Here is an 11,413-nt window from a genome sequence, read left to right as displayed (position 1 = left end):
CTTCCTCCTCGTTCCCTTTCCCCTTCAACACCCCCAAACATGTCAACCTCACACTTGAACGTGCTCTCTGTCTACCCCTCTCCGTCTAAAAAAGAAAATCGTCCAACACTCGGGTAGAATCGCTCCTGAACCGGAAGACATCCCTCTGTTTGATCTTGGAAGTTCGTTTCGACTTTTTCGCTCTTTCTCTTCGAACCACCACAAGCTCATCTCCTTCTCACTCTCACTTCTTTCGCCCCAACAACAACCCCCAGAAACCATGTCCCCCCTCTCCCCGAACGGCACCGGCTCCAACATTGTCGTGAACCACCTCACCTCGCACCCCGACCTGCTTCAGGTCCATCAGATCCCTGGGACGGATCAGTCCCATGTGGAAGTCCTCAAGAGCTTCAAGAGAGGAGACAAGCTGGCGGCGCTCGAGGGACTTTCGACGTGAGTTTGGGCGGTTTGATGCTAGGGAGGGATGGAGACTAGAGGAGGAGAGGAGGGAAGGAGATGGAAGAGGGAGGAGAGCGAGTTCGTCATCTCCGAGATCCAAATGTTGACCTCGTTCCTTCCCCTTCTTTGCTCTTGCTCTTGCTCTTTTCTTCGTCTTCTTGTTTCCTCTCAGTGGTGCTACCAAAGCTTACTCTTCCGTCCAGGTAATTCACTTCCCTCTTTGCTTTCCCCTGCTCTACCTCTCGCTGACCCCTCCCTCCCCCTCCCTCGGCGAACCAGATCTCCTCCGACTCGCACATTGAGCTCAACTCCTCCTTCCTGTTCGTCAACCACTCGTGCGATCCCAACGTCGCCTTCAAGATCTCCTCGTGCTGGCCCGCATCGGAATGGAAGGTCGAGGCTCTCAAGGACCTGGCCGTAGGGGACACGTTGACGTTCTTCTACCCTTCGACCGAGTGGGACATGGACAGAGGGTTCGAGTGTCGATGCCAGGAGAAGGTGCGTCTCTTTGCATCTTTGGATGATCTCTAGATTCGAGAGGAGGGTAGAACGAGGCTTCGACTGACTCGTTCAATTTCGCTCGTCTGTTCGTGTGCTCGCAGACCTGCCTCAAGTCCATCAAGGGAGCCAAATACATCGACAGGTCGACGCTCAAGCAGCAGGGATACGTCTCGCCTCATATCTGGAAGCTCAAGGAGGAGCAGGAGGCTGAGAGCAAGTAGATGACGGCTCTCTTACCCTAGACTAAACTAAAAATGAGGGAGGGAGACGAGATGGCGAGATGGAAAAGGGACTCAACAGGATTATTTGCTTTTTTTCTCTTGCTTTTTTTTTTGCTTTGCACTCGCTGTTTCGTTTCGTTTAAAGGACCTCTCGCTGCTATGATACGCTATGTTGTAACACTTGGACTCCCGAACTGCTTGAGGGACGAAGCAGGGCAGAAGACGTCTTGCTTTCTCTTCGACGAGAACGCGTCCCAAAGAGATTCACGACCATCTAATAAAGACCTCTCTTCGTCTATAGCTCATCTCTCTTCTTCCCACCCCTCGTTTTCCGGAACGCTGATTCGAGGTCTGCACATGTCAAAAGAAAATCTGGAGTCAGTGAAGGCAAAGAGAGAAGAGGGAGAGGAACAAAAAGAGCGACGCTCGACTCACCACTGCGCAAACTCGGCGGCACAACGTTGGGGAAGACGACGGAGTAGTGAACGTAGAGATTTCCCGTTGGGGAGTCGCCGTAGGTTGGCATCTGTACGGGATCAGGGAGGGAGAGGTCAAAAAGAGAAAGGAGTTGGGCGAGAGACGAGACGCGTCGGAGGGAGGAAGAGAAAGACGTACACCTTCTCCTTCGAGCACTTGGACATAGCCTAGAAAGAAGAAGAAGATGAAGTGCGTGAGTCGAGAGTCTGGTATTGGGGGGAGAGGCGAGAAGCGAGCTCAAACGAACCAGGTTGAGTGACTCCCTTCCTCGACAGATCGACTTCGTGGCCGTCCATGTGGAGAATCGTTCGGTTGAATCCGAGAAGAGCCTGGAAACGATCGTACGAGCAGGTCAGAATGAGGAGAAGACTCGAGGAGGAGAAAACGAGACAGGAAGGAAACGGAAAACTCACCTCCTCAGCACCGAGCGTCTCCCTCCAAACCAACCCTCCCTCCTTCCTACCCCAGCCTCCCTCGCCTTCAGCGACTCGAGAGCGGACTCGGACAATGCTATGAATCAACCCAAAGAGAGGAAAAGTCAGCTCGAGCGAAGCAAAGCGGCAGAGCAATCGAGGGTCGAGACGCGTCTCGTCTCGTCTCGTCTCGCTCCCTCTTCCGTTCTCCCTCTCTGCTCCCTTCAATCAGAACTGAGAATCGTAAGACTCACACATCCCCAGCATCCCAATCGGGACTCTCATCCGAATCTCCATCAAAGACAACCTCGAACCCTTCCGGTGCACCTCTCGGCAGGTGAAGCGAGAGGGTGATCCTCGAAGGGATGATTTTGGCGGAATGGCAGTGAGGGCAGGGTTTTCGAATGACGGTTCCTTTGCCTTGACAGTCGGGACAGGTGACTTGCATGTTGGTGTACCTGCGATGACGAAAGATGGGTGTGTGGGAGAGAGAGAGGACAGGGAGAGAGAGTGAAGAGCGCGTCGGAGGGTCAGGCGATTGAGCTCGAAAAACGGCTCGAGCGACGGTTTTTGGAGTCTTATAAAAAGTACTGGGTGTACTTACATTCCAGGGAAGACCTGAGCCCGCTGAACCTTGACTCCCTGACCGTTGCAGCCTCCACAACGAACGACGTCTCCGTCGGAAGCAGCTCCGGTTCCTCGACAGTGGTCGCAGAGGACGTTTTTGTCCATTTCAAACTGCGAGGCGAACGCGAGGGTGGTCAGTTGCAGGCTGATATTCTCTTTCAGGAGCAGATAGGGCTCACCTCGAGATCCCTTCCTCGGTAGAAGTCTCCCAGATCGACCTCGATCTCGGTCAGCTTGGAGGGTCCTCGTCGCTCTTCTTGACCTGAGAATCAAGAAAATAAAAAGTAAGAACACGAGGAGGTGAGCACGAAAGTCGGAAGATCTAGTTCCTTGAGCTGCAGCTTCCAAACGATGAAGAGCACGAGCTCCAAACGCGACGACAACAACGGGCTGAATGGACGCACCTCCTCTCCCTCCAAAGAACTGAGAAAACACATCTCTCGGATCATGGAACCCTCCTCCGTTGTTCTGCTGCTGCTTGAGTCCTTCCTCTCCGTATCGGTCGTAGATTTTACGTTTCTGTGCGAGCGGGAGCGAAGAACGAGAAGGCGAAAGTGAGCTCGACGAAGGGGAGGGAGGGAAGGAGAGGTCGAGCTGAGCTCGTTCAAAGAGCTGGGAAAGAATGAGAACGAACCTCCGCATCCATCAGAACTTCGTAAGCTGATAATCGAGAGAAGACAAAGAGCTCAAGGTCAGTTCAGAGCATGCTCGACTGGAGTTGGGAGGCAAGACGAACCATGAGAGACGTCTGCGAACTTCTGGATAGCATCGGGCTCCTTGTTCTTATCCGGGTGGTACTTCCTAGCCAGCTTCTTGTAAGCTTTTTTGATCGTTGGATCGTCGGCTTGACGGTCGACTGCAAACACCCAACTCAACAAAAGCTATCAGCTCGAGGCAAGGAAGGCGAAGGGCGAGCTTGTGAAGGAGGGAAGGGAAAGAGCTGAAGTGAGCTTGACTGACCTCCGAGCTCCTTGTAGAAATCCTTCGCTGCCAGCACGACCGAAATAAGAGCTAGAAGCAAGATCGTCCGTATCCACATGATCCCTGAAACTGGAAGAGAGCGAGAGCTGAAAAGAAAGGGTTGGTGGACGTTGAAGGGCTGAAGGAGGTGAGCTTCGCCACGTCAACGCGAGCTCGAACGGTTCGATTCGTGACCTGTGCGACCGATTTTTGGAATTCCGACGGGCATGAAATTTAGTGGGTAGGGAACAGTCAGTCTAGGGTACGCTGGAGTGTCGCCGGAAAATCTTCAAATTGTCCTGGAAACGGTCCACCGGTGGGACAGGACCCTCCTCGACGACCGAGCTCGACTCCTCCTCCTTCACCTCCTTCGCTCCCTCCCCCAAACCTTCATCTCCTCGCCACCACTTTTCTCACCACCACCACCCAACTCCCCTCCAACCTCTCTTGTACTATGAGTGCCATGGACGTCGATGCCTCTACTTCTGATGTGAAGCCTGTGATCAAGAAGAAGCCTGAAGGAGGAAAGAAGGGAGGAAAGGGAGCTGGAAGTGGAAAGAAGTTCGAGGTCAAGAAGGTGAGCTTTTCGTTCTTTTCTCGAGGTGGAGAAGGGAGCTGTGCAGGTAGAGCTGGGACTGGGACGTCGTAGAGTTCGAAGAAGGGCGATGGTGGCGATGGAGAAGGGAGAGAGAAGGGGGAGGGAGGGAGGAGATGAGCTCGTCCTCCTTCTCCTTCTGCTTCCTCTCTTCCCTTTTGAGAAACCTCTTTGCTGACGTTCCCTCCCTCTGTCTCTCTTCAGTGGAACGCCGTCTCCATCTGGGCTTGGGGTAAGTCCCCTTTTTCTCCTCCTCCTTCTACCCTCCTTCCGTCGCTCTCAGTCGGCTCACCTTCTCTCTCCCTCCCTCCCTCCACCTTCTCTTTCTCCCTTCCTCTTCTTTCTACTCCTTCTCAGACATTCTCGTCGACACATGTGCCATCTGCAAGAACCAGATCATGGACCTGTGTACGTTCACCCTTCTATTGCATTCGATCTTGCGATGGGGTGGAGAGAGAGGGAGGAAAGAAGGAAATGTTGAGCTCAAGCTTACTCACCTTCCTCGCTTTGGGTGGCCTCGTAGGTATCGAGTGCCAGGCGAATCAAGCATCGGCAACGAACGAGGAGTGCACCGTCGCTTGGGGTGTTTGTAACGTGAGTTTCTGGTCTCATCCTCGAGCGAATGGGGAGGAGGGAGGAAGGGGAGGTGGGAGAGGAAGGAGGGAGAGACGTCGAGGGACTGGTAGGGAGGGTCGAGCTCTCGAGGGTTCTGAAGAGACGAGAAGATTTGCTCAGCGTGACCACGCATCGCAACAGCTTTCTTCTTCAAGCCTCTGCCACCTTGGCTCAGCTGCGACATCAGCTCGTCGAAGCAGCGAGCTCGATTCCTCTCCTCCTCGCGTCCTCCTCCTTCCCACTCGACCTTCGCCATCTTTCCTCAACCTCGATTCCACTCCTTCTCGGCACCTCACTGACCCTTTGCCCTTTTTTTCGCTTCTCACAGCACGCCTTCCACTTCCACTGCATTTCTCGTTGGCTCAAGACGCGACAAGGTCAGCACTCAGTCTCCTCCTTTCTCCCTGCTCTCTCGTCTCCTTCGTCCAAACTCACCTTTCGTCCCTGTTCCTCTACAGTCTGTCCACTCGACAACAGAGACTGGGAACTGCAACGGTGCGTCTTCAGCTCATCCTTACTCTCTCCCTCGTTCTTCCGTCGCCTCCTCTCATCCAACTCGCTCATCCTCCCTCCCTTTCGTCTTTCCCTTTCAACAGATACGGTCGGTAGATGTCTCTGGTCTCTTGTCCTTGGTGGCTTGGTGTCAGGGTTGGGTTGGGGTGTGTGCGCGTCTATGATTACGATCTCTCTTTTTCTTTCTCTCTTCTCTGCCTCACGTCGTCCCAGCAAGGGAAAAGCAAGACCGAACGAGAATTATCGTAAACAGAACGAACCAAGAAGCGTCTCGAGGCTAGCTAGACGAGCGACAAACAAAGTGAAAAAGGGGAGAGAGAGCTGGCCTCTGAAGAAGGAAGAAAGAAGGGCGTCGAGCCGAGGGAACGAAAGACGAAAGGGAGCTGAGATCAAAGCTTAGAAACGAAGGAGACGAGACGAGGAAACTAGTCCTAGTGAAAAGAAGGGGGATCAAAGTCTAGCTGTGAAATTGGAAGAGAAAAGGCAAGCCAATGAAATCAAAAACAAAGACGAACCGGTCGAACGAGAAGAGGGAGAGCAAAAATCGGTCTACGAGAGCTGAACTTCTGAAGAGAGCACAAGTGCTGGGAGAGAAATTACGAGCGAAGAGGGGGAACTGGTCTTGAGGGGGCTTAAGGCGTAAAGAAACGGAAAGGAATCACGAGAACGAGAACGAGATGGAGACGGGCCAAAAACGAAAGAAAGGGAAAGAGGGCATGTGTTTGAGAAGGTAGCTAGCTAGAGATGTTTGTTTGAGCTTGGAGAGAAAAGAGACGAGACGAGATGAGAAGGAGTCTGTTCGTAGTTAAAGATAAGAAGAAAGAAAGAGAGGGGAAGGCATATGGTGTTGGTTGACCCGACGCGTCTAAGATCAGCGGATGGGTCGTGCGGACCTGGAGAACAGACACAGAAGCCAGAAGTCAGTACCGAGTAAGAATCAAGACGCGTGGATTCAATGGACTCACCAAGCAGGTCCAGCAACGACCCCAGTCCTCGATCCTCCTCCAAACGTCAAACTCGTCGCGCTCATCTTCTCTCCCACCCCACTCCACCTCACGCTACTCGGCTTGGACTCCCTGGGAAGGTTGGTGGTCCTCTCGGAGCTCGAAGGATCGAAGTTCTCGTCGGTCTCTCCGAGGAGAGCTCGAACGGGAGCGGTTTCTTTGGACGTCGGCGCGTTGGACTTGGTGATCATCGAGTTGGAAAGCGAGGTTTGTTTGGGCTGCTGGAGGAGAGCGAGAGGCCTGAGAGCGGAGGAGGTAGGGGTAGGTGCTGAAGCGGAGAGGACGGAGTTGGGTTCGGCTCGAATGGTGGTAGATCTTGGCTGGAGCATCGAGAGAGAGGAGGATTGAGTTCGTCGTCCTCCTCCTGCCTCTGCGATGGTTTTGAGCACGAGGGATCCTCCGTGGGTGTGGTTTGTGCTTCGATGAGCGACGGGAGACGGGGAGGGAGAGGACATGGTGCTGAAGGAGGTGGTGGTCGAGGCGAGGGAGGCATTTCGATGAAGAGTGAGGGTGGGTTGGAAGTGAGGACGAGGGGATCCGGCTTCGAAGTCGTGTTCCGACGGTTGACGGACGTGAGTCGGGACCGTTGACTGAGCGAGTTGCTGCTGGTAGGACTCATGGAGATGGGAGCGCTCTTCGAAGGAGTCATGAGGAGGGGATACCGTTCGAGGGAGGCTGGCGTCTCCTGGACCCGAGAAGGAACGACGAGAGCGAGACCCGACGACTTCCATTTCGGCGAGAAGGTCGTCGAGCTCCTGAGACATTCTTCCTGAGGAGTTGAGTCCGGCGGTGGTAGGAGCCGATTCGTTCTGGTTCTGGTAAGGGATGGTGTTGATCATGACGTGCGAGCATTCGTCCTCGTAGGAGACGACCTCGAGATCTCCGAACCCGTCCAACCCAAACTCAAAGTCGTCGGCTGAGAGCTCCTCCTCCTCCTCCTCCTCCTCGTCCTCTCCTCCACCCATCTCATCCTCGGAGACGGAGTCGAGTGGTAGGTCGGCGGCTCCGAAGGTCGAACGACGAACGGAGGGAGGGAGGAACGACAGGTCGTCGTCGTCCTGAACGTCGACCACCGAGTACGAACGTCTGCTCCTGAGGCTTCCTCGAGGTCCTCCTCCGAATCGATCCAGAGCTTGTCGGACCTCCTCTCCCCAAGGACGACCCCCGACGACGGGAGGAAGCGAGAAGTGAGCCTTGTGGGTTCGGTTGTCGTCCGAGGAGGTGGGTCGAGCTCGGACGCGTTGCGTTGCTGATCGAACGGGAGTGGAAGCCTGGACGGAGGGAGAGTTGAAGAAGGACGAGAACCCCTTGACCTCGATGGAAGACGATCGACCGTGTGAGGGAGTGGGAGCCTCGGCTCCTGAGGTCCTGGCTCGAGGATCGGATCGAGGGGTGGTGTTGGTCGAGGAGGGAGGAGGGGTGGTGGAGTGACCGTGACGAGTAGATCCGTAGATGGTAGTGGGTCGTCGGGGAGTGAGTTCGAGATCTTCCTCCTCCAGTTCTGGTCGAGGATCGTAGGCGCTTCGGGTTCGAAGGATAGAAGCAGGTGCGACTTCCTGAGCCGAGGGACGAATCTTGACCTCTCCTCGAACTTGGACGTTCTTTCCGATTCGAATCGAAGGGACGAGACTGCAGAGATGAGGCGAATGATCAGCTCGGTGTGTTTGAGAAGGTTAAATATAGGGATACTTACTTTGGGAGAATCTTGGCCGTCATCCAATCCAGCGAAAGACCTTGAGAAGGCTCGACGACTCGCACCTCTCCCCAACCAGGTCCTCCAAACTCCGTCATCGATGCACTCGGACTCTCGACGAAGTCAACGAGCTTCCCCATCCCCATGCTGGCTCGGGTTCCTCGTTGAGCAGTTTGGACGGTCGCTCGATGGATCGACGACGCCGCGCTCTGAGCTCGGGTTCTGAAGCTCTCGAATGTCTCTTGAGGATCCTCCTGAAGACCTGAAAGGCGAGAAGCCGAGGCTCGAGAGCTGGCCGACGAAGCAAAAGAGAACGCCGGGGAAGCCGCCCGAGGAGGAGGAGTGGGCATGTTGGTGTAAGAGATCCGAGAGGAGGGGAGTTGGTGAAGAGGAGGGTTGGGTCCGAGCATGGAGAGAGCTCGAGAGAACCGAGAGGACTCTCCTTTGGCTTGCCGATTGTTGATCCAGACGTCTCCCATGGATCCCTCCTCGTTGGGAGAGAGCGACCTTCCTTGGAATCCTCCTTCGAGACCGAGCAAGTTCGACCCGACGAGCGTCAACGGACGCAATCCTTTCCCTCCGTTCTTCCTCTCGGTAACTGGGGGTGCGAGATCGACTGATGGACGAACGGGACCGTCGGAGAAGCTGAGTCCGGAGACGGTTCGAGTGGAGAGACGGGAGTTGGCTCGTCGTTGGTGGTTGTAAGGGGAGATGGTATCGTAGGAGGAGGGAGCTGAAGAGGCGAAGGAGGAGGATCGGAAGAGGAGGTAGCAGACGAGGGTGATGGGAGAGGAGAGGGTGAAGGAAAGGATAAGGGCGATGGTCATGGAGGAGTTGGCGTGGATGGTGGGGTGGGAGATGCAGTCGAGCATCGAGGGAAGCGCGAGAGCCTGTGGACCGACAAACGACGAAAGAGGAACGACGCGTCAGTCTCGAGATCGAGCAAAGTACCGTCAAGAAGGCTGCACTCACCCAGACGATCCATGCCAGTACAACACAAATAATCCCCAGCCAAGACCTTCGAACAAGCCTTCTGTAATCCGCTTCGTCCAACTCTGCGACTCCCGCTCTTCCCAGCTCCTCATCTCCGCTCAACCTCTCCTCCCTCCTTCGTCCACCATCCGTCATCAACACATCCTCACTCTCCCTTCCAACCACCCTCTCCGGCTCCTTTTTCATCTCAACCATCGCCGGCTGAGTCGATCCAAATCCGACGACGGAAGTGAAGGCGTCCGTCGAAGCGAAATCGGCTGTTGAGGGACGGGTCCAATCGCTGAACGAAGGGCGGAATTCGGTGGAGGTCGAGGGTCTTCCATCGGATTGAGCGACTCTGGAAGGCGTAGGTGGGAGAGGGATAGCGGGAGGAGGGGAGAGAGGGAGGTAAGAAGTCCTTGAGGAGATTCCTGAGACGACTCGGGAGGGAGGTCGCACGACGACGGGGGTGAGGGCAGCGAAAGGATCCGTTGAGTAAAGAGGAGAGGGAGGTCCAGGAGCTTGATGGAAAGCGGGAGAGGCGTCGGTGATATTGGCAGTTCGGGCTGATTGGTAGGAGGAGTCGAAGCTGAAGGGACTCATGGTTCGAGGAGCCTCGTCGGGAGAGGAGAGCCAGGAGGTAGGGGAGTCGTTTCGAGAGGGATGGTTGAGGGGAGTTTGAGGGTGAGGGGAAGGTACTCGAGTTCCGTAGGGGGTTGTAGGTCGGGAAGTGCTGATGTTGGCTGCTGAGTTTCGAGCGGAGGTTGGGGTGAGGGAGAGGTCGAAGGCTGGGAGAGACGCGTTTGAAGCCGTCGGAGAGGAGAGCCTGATAAGAGTGAAACAAGAAACGAGTCAGCAAGACAGAAGATGGCCTTGACCAGGAAAGTAAACTCACCACGAGGCACCATCTCCCCATCCCTCTCCTCGTCTACCAAACTCCTGAGGCTTCTCCACGAAGACCGCCTTCTCCTCCGCCTTCCACTCTCCCTTCCTGAAAGCATCCTTCTCGCCTCGCCCAATCTTGATCGAGCTAGTCCTCCTCGACTTCCTTTCCATCCTCGAAGTCTGCAAGAAGAGTCCTCCCATCGCAGCCGTTCCGAGAAGGAGGAGAAGGAGTCCAGCGACGAGGGCGACGCCGTACGACGAGGAGAGCGATGCGGACGAGACTCCAGCGAAGAGAGCGACGAGGAATCCGGTGGCGACGATGATACCTCCTGTGAGGACGAAGGTTCGCTTGGTTGATAAGGTTGAGATTGAGGAGAAGGACCGATCCTGGTTCGACGACGAGTGCTTTTGATTCTTGAGGAGGATGAAGATGACCACCGAAGTCCAAACGGTAGGACGGAGAACCAAGGCGAGACCCATCCTGATCCCTTCTCCGACATCGTCTTGTCCTGACTTCTTCCCTGAGTTCGAGAAGAGGAGGAGCTGCTGCCAAAGGGCGAGCGTATTCACGATCAACTCCGTCCCCGCGAAGACGATTCCGACCGAGTGAACGAGGGAGGAGACGGTCGAAGTTCGAGTGGATGGACGAGCGGCGAGGTGAGGGTAGTAGGATCGAGGGAGAGTTCGAGGGAAGAGAATTGGGAAGGAGAGGGAAGGGAGGATGGGGAGGAGCAGGAGGACGAAGGTTGAGATCTGGAGAGCGAGCGAAAGACGAGGGTTCGTACTGGTCAGTCAGATGAGATATGAATACATGAGCTGAACAAATAAGTAAAGAAGGGGTCTACTCACGGCTGATATGAAGGAGAGAAGAAGAAGAGGAAGGAGGGGTGGCGAGGCGAGCATGTTGAACGAGGATGGAGGAGGGAAGAGGCGCGAGGAAGGTGTGGTCTCGTTCCTTCGTTCGCTGAAGGTCGTTGAGAGAGCGTAGGTGTCTAGGTGAGACGTGGGGTCGTTCGTAGAAGAGAAGTCGTTGGAGGTGGAAGAGAGGAGGAGACAGGGAGGTGAAGGTGAAAAGAGGGCGAGTGTTTTTCTTTGGGAAGACAGGGGAGGAGGAGGAAGTTGAACGATGAATCAACTGAAGAGGATGCGAAGGCAAGCGCGTCACGTCCTCCCCTGCTGCTTTGGATCAGCACATTCTGGTCCTCTGGGGCTATAGAGACATCTCAGATGACTCGGAATAGCGAACGGACGGCTGGGAGGGGGTGGGAAGGTCGAGGGAGGACGAGCTCTTTGAGGTCGAGCTCACCGGAGCTCAACAACGCCAATCCGACCTCCTTGTAATCCTACTTCGTTGGTTGATCATCCAGATAGCATCGAGGGAATTCCTGGGCTTGTAACCTTGAGTTGCTCGCACCTTTGGAGCTTCCGGGAATCAGAGAGATGCTGGTCGTTGGAAGGAAGGAGATCGCTCGAAACGAATCGAAACCTCGACAGCTGAG

At 55.2% G+C, this 11,413-nt stretch overlaps 5 protein-coding genes across 5 annotated transcripts; 2 read left to right on the top strand and 3 right to left on the bottom strand.

Moving 5' to 3' along the window:
* Positions 1-197: 197 nt before the first annotated feature.
* Positions 198-1,341, top strand: BDY24DRAFT_398816 (uncharacterized protein). The gene is made up of 4 exons (XM_076641741.1): positions 198-432; positions 611-641; positions 718-936; positions 1,041-1,341. The coding sequence occupies exons 1-4, from the start codon at positions 260-262 to the stop codon at positions 1,158-1,160; spliced, it is 543 nt and encodes a 180-aa protein (XP_076493801.1). The 5' UTR covers positions 198-259; the 3' UTR covers positions 1,161-1,341.
* A 73-nt stretch (positions 1,342-1,414) lies between these two features.
* Positions 1,415-3,769, bottom strand: BDY24DRAFT_398810 (uncharacterized protein). Its single transcript, XM_076641740.1, has 12 exons — positions 3,638-3,769; positions 3,414-3,533; positions 3,312-3,337; positions 3,082-3,196; positions 2,857-2,939; positions 2,655-2,788; positions 2,305-2,508; positions 2,051-2,147; positions 1,885-1,966; positions 1,776-1,804; positions 1,596-1,686; positions 1,415-1,511 (listed from the first exon to the last, which is right to left on the bottom strand). Exons 1-12 carry the CDS (start codon positions 3,714-3,716, stop codon positions 1,456-1,458), a joined length of 1,116 nt encoding a protein of 371 aa, XP_076493800.1. The 5' UTR covers positions 3,717-3,769; the 3' UTR covers positions 1,415-1,455.
* Positions 3,770-5,550, top strand: HRT1 (SCF ubiquitin ligase complex subunit HRT1). The gene is made up of 7 exons (XM_076641739.1): positions 3,770-4,214; positions 4,437-4,464; positions 4,590-4,640; positions 4,756-4,826; positions 5,176-5,224; positions 5,306-5,342; positions 5,444-5,550. Exons 1-7 carry the CDS (start codon positions 4,092-4,094, stop codon positions 5,454-5,456), a joined length of 372 nt encoding a protein of 123 aa, XP_076493799.1. The 5' UTR covers positions 3,770-4,091; the 3' UTR covers positions 5,457-5,550.
* Positions 5,551-5,804: 254 nt separating this feature from the next.
* BDY24DRAFT_398806 (uncharacterized protein) lies at positions 5,805-7,562 on the bottom strand. Its single transcript, XM_076641738.1, has 2 exons — positions 6,326-7,562; positions 5,805-6,253 (listed from the first exon to the last, which is right to left on the bottom strand). The coding sequence occupies exons 1-2, from the start codon at positions 7,327-7,329 to the stop codon at positions 6,232-6,234; spliced, it is 1,026 nt and encodes a 341-aa protein (XP_076493798.1). The 5' UTR covers positions 7,330-7,562; the 3' UTR covers positions 5,805-6,231.
* A 579-nt stretch (positions 7,563-8,141) lies between these two features.
* On the bottom strand, positions 8,142-9,288 carry BDY24DRAFT_170710 (uncharacterized protein). Its single transcript, XM_076636252.1, has one exon. It carries the CDS (start codon positions 9,243-9,245, stop codon positions 8,181-8,183), a length of 1,065 nt encoding a protein of 354 aa, XP_076493797.1. The 5' UTR covers positions 9,246-9,288; the 3' UTR covers positions 8,142-8,180.
* Positions 9,289-11,413: the final 2,125 nt, after the last annotated feature.

This window comes from Mrakia frigida (assembly GCF_051309035.1).
Source record: "Mrakia frigida strain ATCC 22029 unplaced genomic scaffold BDY24scaffold_31, whole genome shotgun sequence".
In the NCBI taxonomy this organism is placed as follows: Eukaryota; Fungi; Basidiomycota; class Tremellomycetes; order Cystofilobasidiales; family Mrakiaceae; genus Mrakia; species Mrakia frigida.
Note: the sequence above shows the minus strand (reverse complement) of the source record. Positions and strands in the feature narration are given on the sequence as shown.